The 16,783-nt window shown below is 39.5% G+C and overlaps 1 protein-coding gene and 1 long non-coding RNA gene across 3 annotated transcripts in view; one reads left to right on the forward strand and one right to left on the reverse strand.

The window, feature by feature from the left end:
• Positions 1-9,076, reverse strand: part of LOC125889221 (uncharacterized) — a 38,100-nt gene extending 29,024 nt beyond the window's left edge. The window contains exons 1-2 of the long non-coding RNA XR_007449425.1: positions 8,842-9,076; positions 8,605-8,727 (exon numbers count right to left, since the gene is read on the reverse strand). This is a non-coding gene — a long non-coding RNA (uncharacterized LOC125889221). The remainder of the gene's footprint in view (positions 1-8,604; positions 8,728-8,841) is intronic.
• Positions 1-16,783, forward strand: part of LOC125889210 (glutamate receptor ionotropic, kainate 1) — a 31,282-nt gene that overhangs the window by 6,036 nt on the left and 8,463 nt on the right. Inside the window, exons 2-7 of one of the 2 annotated variants that reach the window (XM_049576999.1) lie at positions 5,370-5,537; positions 5,673-5,930; positions 11,639-11,820; positions 12,376-12,429; positions 12,888-13,061; positions 13,937-14,080. In XM_049576999.1, the coding sequence (XP_049432956.1) occupies positions 5,370-5,537; positions 5,673-5,930; positions 11,639-11,820; positions 12,376-12,429; positions 12,888-13,061; positions 13,937-14,080 (980 nt within the window). Of the gene's footprint in view, positions 1-5,369; positions 5,538-5,672; positions 5,931-10,370; positions 10,951-11,638; positions 11,821-12,375; positions 12,430-12,887; positions 13,062-13,936; positions 14,081-16,783 lie in introns of those variants that run through there. The other variant, XM_049577000.1, reaches the window with a different exon arrangement.

The raw sequence follows: 16,783 nt of genomic DNA on the forward strand, positions 1-16,783 counted from the left end.
TAAATGCTATAAATATTTTCCAGTAGTGTTTTGCTGATGTGGACCAGCAATGATTGCTTGGACCAGCGGTCTTCATGCTGAGCTGTAGACAAACTGCCGTCACACTTAATCCCCCGGGTGGCCCTCTGGAAATCAAGAAACTCATTATACTTTACACAGAAATGTAAGATCTTATCTCAGGTGGAAATGAGAGGAGAGATAAATGTGTTTTCTTTTACTATGGAATGTGCCTTTCCACTAAGCTTCAAAGAGGAAATAAGTGAACAGTGCAATAAAATATTTACATTTGTCTTTTGCTGACAATAAAAGTTGTGTTTATATAGCTCATTTCAAAAACCTTCCAACCAGTATTACCTGTTTGTACACAGTGGCCTACCCAGACATGAGAGGATGCTGCTGTCATGTACAGTTCAGTACACACAGCCGCATGCGGAACACACAGTATTTAGACTGATGCACAGTATTTGGATCCAAAGTTCATAAGAGCAAGTTCTTCCCATATGCTTTTGGCAACATATGCTTAAGTTAGCACAACAAACAGATTGGCGTGCAAGACAATCATACTATGATTTGCAAAAATTAAACACCAGAGATGGAAGACCTGCGTGAGGGATCCCAGTCAGCTGCAACAGAGATGAGGACAGTGTGTCTGTGTTGCTCCACCATACTAATGTGAGGGGACATGAATAGAAACCCATCAAGCACACATTTAACAGTGTCACCCAGATGTGCCGATAACTGGGATGTGATGCTAAATGTTTGGGTGCATTGAATGTTTAAATATAGCCAAGGTTGAAGTTATTGAATACTCCTGCCAATGCGTGATGCTTTTCACTTTTTTAGCCTTTTTATAACATGTTGCCCTGTAGAAAAGTGTTTGTTCAGTATAATACAATAGTAGGGGCAGCACGGTGGTGTGGTGGTTAGCACTGTCGCCTCACAGCAAGAGTTGCCGGTTCGATCCTGGGTTTGGGAGCCCTTCTGTGAATTTGCATGTTCTCCTCGTGTCAGCGTGGGTTTTCTCCAGGCACTCCGGCTTCCTCCCACAGTCCAAAGACATGCAGATTGGGGACTAGGTTAATTGATAACTCTAAATTGTCCGTAGGTGTGAATGTGAGCGTGAATGGTTGTTTGTCTCTATGTGTCAGCCCTGTGATAGTCTGGCAACCTGTCCAGGGTGTACCCTGCCTGTCCAGGGTGTACCCCGCCTCTTGTGATTGCATTATAAGTCATGACTTTAGAGGGAATGGTTATTTTTGCTTTTTGTTTTTACTTAAAATAAATAAATAAAAGAAACATGGTGATGTGATTTTTGCAGTAGTCTGTACCAAACAATCATGTTCTCTTACATGTGGAATATGCACATGTGGTTTAGATCTTGCACTTGTGCATATTGTGATTTCCCATAATATTTACATGAATTGTGCAGCCTTAGTTGCCAGTGAGTAAATGCTACCTCAGTCCCACCAAAAACATTTGTGTATGCTTTTGACACTACTGTCTGTTCGAAATAAATGAATAAAAATAAATAAAATAAAATAAAAACATATCCTAATCATTTGGGATTTTTCTGCTATACTGACCTCACACTGAGCCGTAATTTTTGTGTGCTGTTTCAATCTTGGTAATAGCATATCAATATATTATCAAAAGCTACTGATAAATGCTGAATTTATAAGCCAACTTTATTTCAGTTTAGGGTGTTGGTTCAGAGCGTCTCACATTTTGTTTTTTTCAATTCATAATCATTTGTTAATTTCTATTGTTTTCCCTGTAGTACACTTTGCAGATGCATTCAGTGCATATTTTGGCTGCATTTTGAGCTGTTGCAACAAAAGAGATGCATGTTTTTATGAGTGTGATTAGAGGTCAGCTACAAAAATGTAAATCAGAACATTAACATAGCAGCAGCTATTTTTGCCTTTTGCACAAACCACACCATCTACTTTCACAGCCTTGTTAAAGTATGAGGAAAACAAAATCGCTGATTGGAAATGATGCTGTGATGCTGCTACTAGGATTATTTTGTCAGTGAATCCTTAAAAGGGCCTGTGACATTTGCTGCAGCCTCTGCACTTGAAGCAAACAAACATCAAGACAGCCTGGTCCAAACTCATGTTTATTTCCCCTTTTATATTAAAAAGAAAAAAAACTCAAAGCACATCAAAGACGCTGAGATGGAATACATTTGCTTGGCAAATTTGGAAGAAGGTTATTATATTTTGAAATAAAAATTTCATATTCCAGTGGAAAGAATTAAGGACTTTAACAGGTCCTAGCAGCTGCTCACTGAGGCTTGGTAACCATAATTAGGATTGGCACTTTCAAGCATGCTTTTAGTGACCAGGGAGTCCAGACAAGGCTCTCTCAGTTTGGGGTTTGAGGCTATGCTAGACCAAAGAAAAAGGTCATTCACAATCAAGGTCTCAAGGGGAGCTTTTTAAAGGCCCTTTCTCCTTCCAAATCAATCACAATTTCACAGGCAATTCTTCAAACACTGTTAGAGAGTGCAATGACCTATTGCCATCTGTAGCCTCAGTGTTGTAGTGAGGTCATTTGCAAACTATTGTGGCACTGAAATGGCATCTTCATGATTTGTGTTCATGTTTAATGTAACTATTGATTAACAATTTTGAAAATGGCAGAACTTTTAAAGTACCTTCTTTTAGTCTTTGTTTTCAAGTTTGCAGCATGCACACAACAAGAAAACAGTTTATTTCGCATTTGTTTTAGGATAGAACAGTATGCTCTACTGACTTCCCCTAACTGTTCAGAACTGGCCTTGTTTCTATCTGCACTCATGAATGTCAGTGTGGTGAGAACAAACATTTAACCCTGAATGTATTATTTCAGAAATCCCATCACTCAAGGCCCAGATGTTTTAAATGATTTACATTTGAAAGGCTCGGGTCAAATCGACGTGCAGGGGCATTTTCAGAGGAATAAGGACACTGAATCTCACACAAGTCTGCCTGCTCTATATGCAGGTGGTGACAATCCAGCATTTTTCTGGCCTTAATCCTAATGCTTTTCATGCTGCATTTTATGTAACTGAAATGTAAAACACTGTATGTAGCGCTCGTGCCTGCCTGGCTGGAGTAATATATATTCATATTGTCTGGCGTGGCATGCTATACCCATCATCTTTCTGGAGCAGTGTGCTGGATTAAGAGTTGGATGGTTTTCAGAATGATCTTCTCAACTCTGAAACAACCCCCTCCCCTGTGGCCCTGGCACACACAGCAAGCTGAAAAATAACTGTTTAAATGAGAAATGTATATTGAAATTATTTTTTTACAGTTGTGGTCACGGGTCATTTTTAAAGCATTGGTCAGTGTGTATAGCCTCCTCCTATGCAGCAGTAAATGTGAAAGCATTGTCAGTGTCCACATACCAAAGGAGTTTTCTATAAAGAGGCAGAAAAGGCAGCAGACGACTGATGTGTTACACGCTGATTTAAAATACTGTGTATTATTTCTGTCATTCCTTCCTCAAAAAATGTTCATATTTAAGATTACTGTTAGGTGCTTGTTGATTTGCATTATTGGGTAGTGTTATTATTTTCTGATTATCTGAAATAATTAATCAGTTAATTGATAAGTCACTTGACAAAAATGATCGTATCTATTGTAAAGTGATTATATTTGGATTTTTGAAATGTTAGTAAAACAAGTATTCTGGAGATGTTAGTTTAGGATCTGGAAATCTGTGATACATTTTTAAAACAAACTGCCAATTAATCAGTCATGAAAATTATGATTCGTTGCAAGACACAAGAGTATCAAATTTCCAAAACAGCATGTTGTTTTTGCTGTGCTCTGAAAGGTACTCTGTTATACTACATTAAAGTGTACTTAAAACAATTACTATAGAGACAGACACGATGAGGAAATCCCTTTTGCACGGCTGATGATTATGTTTTAGTAAATGAAAAATGTTTAGTCCTACAATATATCCTATAACATGCAGTTTCTGCATGAGAAGAGTGGATGATGTTAATCCACTGCAGCATCATTTAGCCTCTGACTCTGTCTTCTTTACACTGCAATATGAAGGGACAATGAAGCAGCTTCTCTATAAGAGTCACACCTCAGAGGTTTGCATTTTCATTGTGTGTTTTTATGGGTCTTAAAGCTGTTGTGATTTTTACATACTGTGGTTCCACCTCAAGCAATGTCGGATTATTACAGACTGACCAGCAGATTTCACAATAAAATGAGTCTTTGGTCACATCAAGTGGCAGAGAGGCACTTCATACGACTTCAGTCTCAGGTGCTGATCTGGGATCTGGGATTAATGAAACCTCCACATCTTCTATTAGAGAACTTGAATGTTTCATAAACATCCACATAGCAGAAAAGTCAGTCTAGAACAGAGAAGACAACTAATCAGCTAAAAAGAAACAGGTAGAGAAGAAATATAATAGGTTGGTATCTATAGAGTAAAGCATTAGGGTTTTAATAGAAGACAGCCTTTCAAGGCACCTGTGTTTTGGCAGCCTGAGCAGAAACACTTAACCTCTTCACAGTAAATTACATTATGCTCTGGGGTGTCACTATGTGATACTATAAATCAAGAGCAGGTGGGCACATGTTTAAGTGTGATTTCATCAAAGGTGACCGTTGTCTAGAAAAGTAAATTGAAAAAGATTGGAAATATGGCTGTGTGACTGAGGTGACTGGTGCAGCGGTTCATCTGTTGACTGAATTACTGTTTTAAAAAAGATGGTACGGGATGCCTTTAAGTGTCTGCAATGATCATACATTACTGAATATGTTAAGTCTGTGGATATATTAGCTGTAAAGTTGGCCTATTATGAACTAAAGGTGAGGCATGCCTTCCTTACCAAATCATCCCATATGCCATTGCGTCAGCTTGAACAATGTAGGCCATGTAAATAGGGTCGAGTCAGTAAAGGTCAAGCTTCTCGCTGAATGAGATTAAATCCTGTCATCTCTTGGGGCACCGGTGGCTTAGTGGTAGAGCAGGTGCCCCATGTACAAGGCTGCTGCTGCAGCGGCCCAGGTTCGACTCCAGCCTGTGACCCTTTGCTGCATGTCACTCCCTCTCTCTCTCCCCCCTTCACACTTATTTGTCCTATACATTAAAAAGGCTAAAAAGCCCAAAAAAATATAAAATATAAAATAAATAAATAAATAAATAAATGAATCCTGTCATCTCAACCAGGTCCCTTACTAGCATTAAGTGGTAGAATTACATAGGAAATCAGGCCACATTATGCAACGGTTAGAATTCAATCTCAAGTACTATAATGGAGGTGATCTACTAGTCATTCGACCAATAACTTTTCTGTTATTATTTCATGTGATCTAATACTGTCACCACCCCTGTTTCTTCTCTTCTTACAGGCGGCATCTTTGAGACGCTTGAGAATGAGCCCATTAGTGTTGAAGAACTGGCCTTTAAATTTGCTGTAACCAACATAAACAGGAACCGGACCTTAATGCCAAACACCACATTGACCTATGACATCCAGAGAATAAACCTATTTGACAGTTTTGAGGCCTCAAGGAGAGGTAAGGAAGCTCTTGTTCACTTCTGAAAGCTTTCTGTGTCGAAGAAATCAATAATAGATTGTTTATGACAGGAGTGTCTCTCCAGTTGGTCATTTGTTATTTTCTCCCTCTCCACTTTCTGTTTCATTACTTCAGCCTGCGACCAGTTGGCTTTGGGTGTTGGAGCAGTATTTGGCCCCTCTCACAGCTCATCTGTCAGTGCAGTCCAGTCTATTTGTAACGCCCTGGAAGTCCCTCACATCCAGACACGCTGGAAACACCCCTCAGTGGACAACAAAGACAGCTTCTACATTAATCTCTACCCAGAATACACCTCCATAAGCCGGGCCGTGTTGGACATAGTGCAGTACTACAAGTGGAAGACGGTCACTGTTGTTTATGAGGATGCAACTGGTGAGTCAAACCAGTAAAGCATTTAAACAGCAGCCCAATATGTCAATTAAAACACGCAAAGCACAAAGACTTTAGTGTCAAATTACATATAGATTTCCAAAAGTGATGGTCACATGTATTTACAGCAATGTGGGAACTGTATGTGTTTGTGTGTGACAGTATATCCACATAAAAGGTGTGGACCTGAGCACTCATGTGTAAGTGTTTGGTGGTAGGCAGGAAGGACCTCCACTGAGTTCAACTTGAAGGTTCAGTGTGAAGGATTTAGGGGGGATATAAATAAATACATAATATAATTAGTATGTTTGCTTTAGTGTCAATTAGAACTGTGTTTTTGTTATAGTAGAACCAGCATTTATATCTACATAGGCAGCGGATCCTTATCCAAGTTAGTCTTGCCACCAGACAATCAGAGATCTCCGCCTTCTGATAGTCTGGGGACACTCCTTTCTAAAGTGTGTTTAACACACCGGAGAAAACGGCCGGCAACAAAGCAACGGCTCTTGCATTTTTTTAAAAGGACACACCCTCCCGGAAATGTGCACTCCCCCTTTTCTCGTCCGCAAGGAAACAAACACACAGACAGCTTGAAAATGGATGCCAAGAAATTTAACTCCGTTTTATCAATTGTGTGCTCAGTCCGCAAGGTTGTGGAAATGAAGGACTTACAGGAACTTTGTTTAAAACTTTTAATGCAGTCAGACTATGTTTACGAGCACAAGAGTTCAGCCAGCCACCGAAGGACCGCCCTGCGGATTTACTATTGTTTCTGCAACGTAGGGAGTTTTTTTAAACTCTGAAATTGTATCTGCCCATCTAAACACAAAATCAGGGAGAAAGACATCTGTCTTTAGCTAAGCAAAGCGTCTAAAGACTGACTTGTGAGTCTATATCCAAGGAGTCCACCATGTTGCACCACCATGTTTCTACAGTAGCCCAGAAAGGATAGACCAAACACTAAGAGACCTCTTCTTCAAAATTCAGCCTCTGGCTAAAACCTGATCAGTGTCTGATCTTTAGTTATCAAAGAAGGAAAGCACATTAGCAGCAAGCCCCTTGGAAAACCACTCAGCCTTGCAGCAAATTTCCCCCGGTGACCACTTACAGTATTGCAGCAAAAAAATCTGCTGCGGCTCAAAAAGCATTTTCCTATAGGCCACCATTAAATAAGACACGTCTGTAAAAGTGTTGACAGGACACCTCAAACTGCAAAGAAGGTCGGTTTGTGAATCTTTGTATTGTGAATTTTTTTAGGCATAGGGGTTTTATATTTGTAGGTATTTCTTCAGGCTGAGCAAAGTTATTTAAAAATCTGTGATGTCATCACAATGTTCAGTCTATGAGCCGAGCAGGAACTTGCGGGTGGGGCCAGCAGGAGAAACACTACTGTGAATATACAGTGGGCCACATACCGTGTAAGTAAACAAGGAAGCTAGAAACTTTTCTGGCATATGTGCCAGGTGAGCATCTCTGTTGGAATGAATCGGTGCCATCTTGGCGTCCAGGATCTAGTTATTATTAGAATCGATGATTAGCAGGTGCTGGGTTAGCAGCCTGTCTGCAATGAGTCAAACAGCATTGGAGAAACACTGGTTTGTAATGAGAAACTGCTTTAACCAGTTTTTTTGATTGTTTGTTTGTTTGTTTTGGAGAGGAGTAGAGTTCTGCAGATAATTAAGCTCCCAGTACGAACGTCCTGAACAATTAACACTGAAGGAATTCTACCCAAGAATTCACGCTTGTCACACGGGAGAAGTTTCAACTGGTTGCAATCTGCAATACTCACAGCTTGATGCCACTAAATCCTACACACTGCTAAGTGATGAGAGGCACCGTGCAATGGTTGCAATAGGTAGATATGATGGGATGTTGAGGATTCAATTACAGTAACAGCTCCCACAAGTCACAGGTGCGCCATTGAAATCTGTTCAATACTTACAACAACAACAACAAAACCCAAGATTATTTTATCTCTGTCATAATAACAGGGAGATCATATATTACTCAACAGTATTGCTCATTCATTATAAAAACAATAACTGGCAGATTTGAAAATATTAAAAAAAAATTGATACAGCCCAGCATAAAGAACATTCACTGCAACTTATTAAGTGAGTAACTTACCACGTCATCATGCCAGTGATTTACATAGTGCTATCCCACAGAATTACTGGGTTTCCAACTAAAGCACTATGATTTACATCATATTATTTAGTGTATATAATAATGAAATGCCAAATTCACCAGCAACTGCGTACAGATATAAAACATCACAATGTGCCAAATGATGCAGTAGTCTCATCTGCTAGGCCTAAAGCCAAATGGCTGCATAAAAACCTGTAATGCCAATCATCCTACCTTGCTTATCAATGACGACAACAGCCTATCACAACTGCAATACCTTGAACTATTCCACTTACACAATCAAAGCACATCCAAACTGACTGTCACATCAGCCATCACATCCACCACTGAGCACCAGGAGGATACCACTGAAGATACAGCAAAATGACATCATCATGTAAACTAAAGTTTATATAAAGAAGGCCACAGGAGTTAATTGGAAATATGTTTATAATAATCACAGACAGTACAAGGCCCAAGCTGAATAACATTAAGCACCCAGTCTTCAAACTGCAGCACACTGTAGAGCAGTATGGAGCTTGTGTCTTACCTTTGCAAGAGCTTCTTTAACTGTGTGTTTGCAAACTCATACTCCTCTCAGCAGGTCAGACTCCACAGCCAGCAGTCACATGCAGTTTTGGTGTGTTGATGGTCAAGGTGTTCACTCGGTTTCCTATGGATTACAGGTTGTGATTACAAACTGCATTGGCAGCAATGTCCAAACAGAGAAGTATATCTCTCACAGCCTGGTTGTGCAACAAATCACTACAAGAATCTGATGGGATACCTGATGTTGAAAATGATTCATGATTGCTTCACTGCAGCGTCAAACTCCCGCCATCACTGTCTGCACGGAGCAGTTGACATCCAGCTTTGACGAGACAGCTTTGCTAACTTCATTACTGATGATGTCATATGCTAGTGATGTTAAGCTCCAAAAACAGATTACCTCGCACAGCAGCCCTTTCAGAGCAGTAGTATCTCTTGGTGCCTATGTGTCGCCTCAACATACTGTCATCACGCGCCAATCACGAACGAGGTTGACCCGCTTCGCGTGCAACATCCTGTAGTTGAAGTACGTATCTACACCGGGCTAACTTGAACGTTTTATTTTGAAATCCGAAAGTTACGGTGACTATCGTGTCCGTATTGACGTCACTTGACGAGTTCAGGAAAATATTTATTGTCCTTAACTGTTACCGCTGGAGGGCAGTGGGCACACCTATTTTTTAGTGCTGGTTGCGGGACTGCAACAGAAAAATCGTTAAGATGGCGTCAGGAAATTAACCATTAGGCGTGTCACACTATCTGCTACACATTTGTTCTTCTAAAACATGCACTGAAGTTTAGTAAATGCGGACCTGCCGTCTTATACATGCAAATACAAAGTGAATGCTTTAGAGTAGTTGCGTCCCACATTGATTCAGTAGGAGGAAGTGCATTTTATTTTTCAATACGGCATTAAAATTTTTTTCAACGTGAGTTTAATGTCTGCTTAAAAAAAAACAGGGCAAATATTTGCTGAATTGATGGCAAATTATTTTTTGAAAAGGACTGCTGTTAGAAGTTAGCCACCAACATTTGCCCATTGTGACTAATGGTAAAACGTTATGGGGCTAACCAGAGCTAACTAGCTTACTGCAACTTCGGCTATCTCACCGGAAATTTGACCTATAATCATTTCTGCAGTAGCGCCCCAGATAAGGTGAACAGCGGCTGAAAGTTCCCACATTTAAATTACTGCTTACAGCACTAAATGGCGCCGCTAGTGCTAAACCGCGAAGAAAAAATGTGAACGTTTTATTTTGAAAGCCGGAAGTCAAGGTGATTATCTTGTCCACATTGACGTGTCTTGATGAATTTAATGTGTTGCAATTTCTGCCGGGGGGCCACTAGAGGGCAGTGTTCACTCGTAGTTTTTTTTATTGTGGAAATAGATGTTTTTATTATAGAAATATACAAGACGATGTCAAACATTTTGATCTCGAGGTGATAATTTAGCATTGGTTGGCAGAAAGCCAGACACAGGAAATAAATGCAAAAAATATCTAGTATACAAATAACCAATTTCTGAATTAATCAAAAGGATCCTAGGGGAAAAATGCAAAAGTAACATTAAATTATTGAAAATGTTATGCAGTTCAGACAATTATCGTGAACAGTTTCAATATTAAGACAATTGATTGAATTACTGATGAATTTTAGATTAAAAAAATTTCAACGTATTAATGCCACTATTTTGAAAGTTTGCAATGATAACATTCTTAAATAAACTATGGTCTGCCTTAAGGCAAGGTGGCCACTGTCGTCCGTGTGTTCAGTGAGGAGTGATGGCGCCCTCCTCTGGTCACCGCGCGGAACTACAGTTTATGCTAGCATTTCCGCTTTCAAAATAAAATCCCTGAGCGTATTTAGAAAGGAGTGTTGGCGCCCTCTTGTGGTCACAGTTCATTAAGCTCGTGTTGTTGACGTGGCAGTTCATGCTGGCACTTTCGTTGAATGCTCTCAAAATAAAGCAGAATCGTAGCCGACTAGTTCACATAAGGCAGTTTTCTCTTTCTTTTAAATTTAAGTTTTATGAAATATAGTTATACAGTTCACTCTTGACTGCCTTGATGACAGGTGGAGATGACCTGAGAGTGTCAAGTGTAATCGAGAGCGCCCACTGCGATGTCAATTTCGATGCAAATGTGTGCTAACACTTCCGGTGAAGACTTTCAAAATATAATGACCAAACCAGAGTAAATTAACTTAACGAAATCGTTGTGAAACAATTAAGTCAATAGTTGCGCTCGGTGTTAGAAACGTAAACCTTCCACACCCTACAGTGGCCAGTTAATTGCTGCGTATAAGTTGTTTTTCAAACGAACAATGGACACACAAGCCCAGGGAGATGGTGAGCTTGCTAGCATTTATGCTAACCTCAGTTTTAATTTAGTTAACGTTAACAATTGAGAATTTGTAATGTTTTTATCCATATTCTGAGATAAATGGCTACTGGAACTGTGGTACACGATCTCTACCTAAACGATCACACAACAACGATAAGCCTGTTTGCATTCAGTAACTACAGCTCCCATTGGGCTCTGAGTGTGTGTTGAAAGCTAAAACCCAGGGGTTATGATGTTTGGGGCGTTGTACAAAATAATCTAGATCGTATTTGCGAGAACTGAATCTTAATTCTGCAGAATTTACATTTACCAGATGGATTTTCTACTCTTGATTTACTATATCTAATCTGACAGAGTGGATGTTGGGTAAATAAAAATGATAAAAGGTCTGTTTGGGGATCTCATTGTTTGATGTCTTTGGAAAAGCCACCTGTAATTTGTAATGATTAAAATTAGTATAATGATGAGACATGCAGTCACTGAAGCAGATGCATTTTATGAAAATTAAATACCATTAAGCCAAAAACAAAATCAAAAACGGCTCATGTTTTAATTACACAGTCTTAATTAAAATACAGCATACAGTACACACTTTTTTATTTAGAGTGCTATAGTTAAATGTCCAGAGAGGATGCTTGTTGTAAATATGTGATTGTTGAGTCTAATAATGGTCTTATTGTCTTCGAATTGCAGGGCTGATTCGTTTGCAAGAGTTGATCAAAGCTCCATCCAGATACAGCATTAAAATCAAGATCCGCCAGCTGCCTACAGGAAGTAAAGATGCCCGTCCTCTGTTAAAAGAGATGAAGAAAGGAAAGGAGTTCTATGTCATCTTTGACTGCTCTTACCAAACATCAGCTGACGTTCTCAAGCAGGTGAAAAAGACAAACATCTGTCAGCATGTAGTCTGCACTGGGCAGAGGGCATTTTTTTCAGGGTTTAATTCATAACTCGACATGCACAATGCAATGCTCTGTCCAATATCCAATTTGAATTTTTCAGTGGAGAGTAGTCTGTTATTTTTGTGTTTGTCTGCATTGCTTGTGCTTTAATATTCACTATGTGCAAGATTAGTCTAATTCTATCCCCCTCAGAAATCCTATGATCATTTCCAAATCCAAGCAGAGCCTATTTTTGAGCCAGACATACTAATTTAGAACCGAAAGCTGCACGGAAGATCAATTGGAAACACTACGCAAACATGAGCAAATTGTGACATATACTCACTCAGATACTTGTTAATGCAGACCATGCAAACAATACAAAATGAGGCAATTCAGTAAATGGGTGGAATGTGTAATTTGCAAGAGTCTCTTGGTATAGATGTGGTTGGACAGGGAAAGAAAAGATAATGCTGGCTGGAGAAAAACATGAATGTATAGTCAGGGGAGGAAACTGTGAACCACTCCTTCATCTCTCATCCTGTTTAGATCTTGTCCATGGGGATGATGACTGAATATTACCACTTCTTCTTCACCACACTGGTAAGAAAACTTTTCTAAATTTCTACATCTCAAGAACACATGAAGGTTGTTTTACTGAACGTATGTGCACAGAAACGTTGACTCTTACGTTTCCCTTTGAAACTGGATTGAAAAAGCTGATGGATATGCACGTCGGTAACATGCCGCGTAATTACACCGTTCCATTGTCTTAATTAAGTGTCCTTTTATCCTGCACAAGCTTAGATGTGTGTATTCACCTAGAGATTCTGTTATGCAAAGATTATGCAGATGAACTGAAACATCTGTGGTTTGTTTTATAATAAGATTGCTGGATGTTTTCAGTGCCCTTGGCATAATTCCATGGTATTATACTGTATATTGTTCCTCTGTTTTAATCAAGTGTCCCTTTACCCTTGCTGTTTGACTTACGTCTACTTTTGGGGTATTTTTAAGCAGAGTCACAATAACTCTGCACTGATGTTGTTGTACTTCTACAGGACCTGTTCTCCCTCGACCTGGAGCCGTACCGCTACAGTGGGGTCAACATGACAGGGTTCAGACTGCTCAACATAGACAGTCCTCAGGTGGCCTCAGTGGTGGAGAGGTGGGCCATGGAGCGACTGCAGGCTCCCTCCAAAGCTGAGACTGGAATGATGGAGGGGATGATGACAGTGAGTGACATTACTTTCCTCCTTTCATTCCTCATGTAAAATGTGTGGGAGTGTACAGGTTGGTACTGATGGTACTGTGATTGTTCACATACTGTAAGAAACAGGCCCAACAGGTCAGTGGAAGCCCGTTTATTAAGCTCAGCGTTACACTGAAAATATATGGACAGTCTCAGCTTGTCTGCCAAGAAATGTTGGCTGAAAACAATGTTGGTCATCAGCCAATTTGATTTCCACACCTTGTTTCCCTATTTGATTTTGTATGTACCGTATATGTGCGAGGAAGACAGGACAATTTGATAAATCACTAAATCTTCCCAGTTCTTTGCAGTTTTTGAAGCATTAAAGGAATAAACATAATTTTCATCCCATAATCAGGAAAATAAGTCAAAATGAGCTCAAATCTAATTTTATTTTTTATTGCTGCATGTGCCTGTCAAGCGTAAACAAAAACTACGCTAATATGAAATAAAGCCATGCTCAGCATCCAGACATAATCACTGAGAGATTGTATGTAAATGTGTAAACACATAGCCTATTTTGGGAAGCTGCGCAAGAACCTAACAAAGAATTATTTGGAGCCCCACATCACCCACACTTGAGTCAGAACACAACAATCCACCACGTTGTTTTCTGATTGTGTGTACAAACAGAAAAGTGTTTAAATAAGATTGTTCACCAAATTGTGCTCGTTATGGCAGGTTGTGGTCGCCTCTCTGATTGATTTCCATGTAGTTTGTAAATGTATTGCTGCATTTTTGGGGGGGATGTTTTGTAGATACCATATAGTGCCGTGCATGTGCATCAACAGTCCTGATGTGATAAGTGCATGATGTGATTCCCGCTGATGGATGCTGACGGCCGCGCTTCTCTTTCAGACTGAAGCAGCTCTGATGTACGACGCCGTCTACATGGTGGCTGCCGCTTCGCAACGCGCCTCCCAGATCACTGTCAGCTCCCTTCAGTGCCACCGACACAAACCCTGGCGCTTTGGATCACGCTTCATGAACATGCTCAAAGATGTGAGTTTGGTGTATGAATGTATGACATCCACCCCACTTCCTCCATCCATCCATCTGTTTCACAGCCTGCTTGATTCTATTTCATTTCCTTGGGTGCAGGAGCAGAAACAATAGAGTTAGGAGATCAGATGTGATGAATGTGGAACATGTGTGTGAAGATTATATTTGAAATAATTTTTCTCAGGAGATAAGGATTGACATGCTGCATGTTGGAGGTTTCTGAGATTAGTGGGTTGTCAGATGGTTTCTGGTAAGAGATGTCCACTGAGCGCCGCAGTGTTTTACATGGATGTTTAATGTAAATAGGACAAGATAATAAAGACTCCTCAAACTTAATACTCTATTTAAAATATTTATTTAAATTTTTTCTCTCGATCCTCATTAATTAAGTTTGTAGGATGCCATAGAAGTGTATCTTGCTTCTTAGGCTATTGAAAATGGAAAAAAAAAAATTAAATTCTGCTTAGCCTATTGATCTGACAGCAGACAGAAGAGGAACACAAAAGCACATTGTAATGCAAACACTGACAGTTTGAAAAACATGGAAAATATCTCAGTTTAATTGTGGAAGCTGACTTTCTCAGCTCTGCTAAGATACTTTAATTTGAATTTAATAGACTCCCTCGTTATGTTGCACTCTCTAATTAGATGTTTCTTTGACAAATGAGCTTTTCAATTGAGAGTGTGGACACAATATTGAAGGACACAGGCAATGCCAAAAGAGCTCAGAGAGCCTGAGTTTGAATAAAAGAACTTTTCAGCTGTATAGCCTCAGCAGATATTGTCTTTAATTAGATGCACTTTTACATAAACACACTGAAGTATAGAATATGAGCTTCATGTTCATTGGTGTTTAACAGCTTATTGCTCTGCATTCTGTCTTCTACTCGATAAACATGACGTCCTTTATCTTTACAAGGGTTGCTTTTATTACAGTGCATTAATTTAAAAGGACCATACTGGTGTTTTCTTTCCATGCTGTAGCCCATTTACTGCAAATAATTTTTACTTCATACTACCAGATAATATTTTCCAAAGCTTACCATATAATTTTCTGTAAGCCGTCAGTGTTAAGGCTCAGCGAAAGCACAATAGGGGCAGTCAGGCAGGGAACTGAGAGAAAATGGCCAATATATACACTGAGGAGGCTGACAGGAGAATGAGGGGCAGGTGTGTGCGTGTGTGTGTGTGTCTGAGTGGGGAAAGGTGGAAATAGCTGATGACAACTGCTGGAGGGTGTAGGAATAGCAGGGTCCGAAATGACAGGAGAGGTTAGTGGCAAACAGTGAAAATATTGAAACAGATATTATGAACTGATAGAAACCATGATAGCTTGTGTCTATTCATTTTCATTTTATTACTGTATCAAAATCAGTTTGAGAGTCTTGCAACTTTATGAAGTCTGTCACAGTGAACATCTTGTCTATCCTTATTTCTATCTCTACATGGTAATGTTGATGGGAGTTAGCAGTCTCATGTTTTACCCATTAGATTCACATTTTAGTGAGATAAAATGAATGTTATGCTTTGCTGTGTACTTTGATAAAAGGTGGAATTAGCTTAACTTTTTACACTTTAAAAAAAACTTTATTTATTTTACAGTGGTTCACATGGATAGTCAATGATCTGTCTCCTTATTTATGTTACAGTTTGGTTGACAGGAATAACTTATCTGATAATGCGATACTGTGCAGACAACTAGTGGCAGCCTGAATGGTGGAAAATACATTCAAAATCATTGTAGTACGCTTTGGAAAATGATCAGCAGTAGCATACAGAATTTCAGTTAAACTGTAAAAACATGCAAAATACCAACATGTTCTTTTAAGATTTTATTTTCAAACTGTGTTATCTGAAGTGCCCCTGAGCAAGACATTGGCTCCAGGGCTGCTGCTCTGTGGCTCACCCTGCACTCTGCTCTCGTGGGGGAGGGAACGCAAAAGACAATTTTCCCTGCAGAAATCAGTGCTGTATCACATATTTCATACCAGAAGTTAAGTTTTTCAGAGAAAGTTTCATGAACTCACAGCTCAAGTAAATTAGGTTCAGCTTTGTGCACTTGGACTATTTTCCTAAATGTACCAATGAACATGCAAAGCACGTTTGTTTGTGAGGGTGGTGTACAGAGGCCTGAGGAAAAAGCAAATGAGTTTTTCTCACAATGTCCAGTATATTCACGGATAATCAGCGAGGTTTTGAGTGGTGTGTTGAAACTCATCCTTTATATCATCTGGATTGTCCAATCCAAGAAGATCCATTTCATCACTGCATGTACAGTAATGACACCAACACATGGTCAAGACAGAGAGACTTTTGATTAGTTGGGATTTAAAAAGAGACTTAATGACATGAATAATCTGGATTTAGGGGTCAAGTAGGTCTCACAGATGTGTGCAATAAGACTGTGTGAAGCGGTCTAATTAAAGAGCAACTTCACCAAATGATAGCCTGTAACTTTCTATACATGCAAGAGATCCTTGCATTAGAAATGGATTTAAAGAAACGTTCCTCGGATGTCATGAAGTTTGATCTTAAATCTTATGTTTGTGTGTGTGCGTTGACATGTACCACACTCAGTAACATGCATCACTCTCTCTTTTAATTTAAATCATAATGTAAAGCTTGTGCAGCAGTGCAGCTCTTAGATTCATTTCACTCTTAGTGTTGTTTTGTTTATTGCACATTGTGGGTACGAATGGCTCA

This window comes from Epinephelus fuscoguttatus, linkage group LG5 (genome assembly GCF_011397635.1).
Source record: "Epinephelus fuscoguttatus linkage group LG5, E.fuscoguttatus.final_Chr_v1".
In the NCBI taxonomy this organism is placed as follows: domain Eukaryota; kingdom Metazoa; phylum Chordata; class Actinopteri; order Perciformes; family Serranidae; genus Epinephelus; species Epinephelus fuscoguttatus.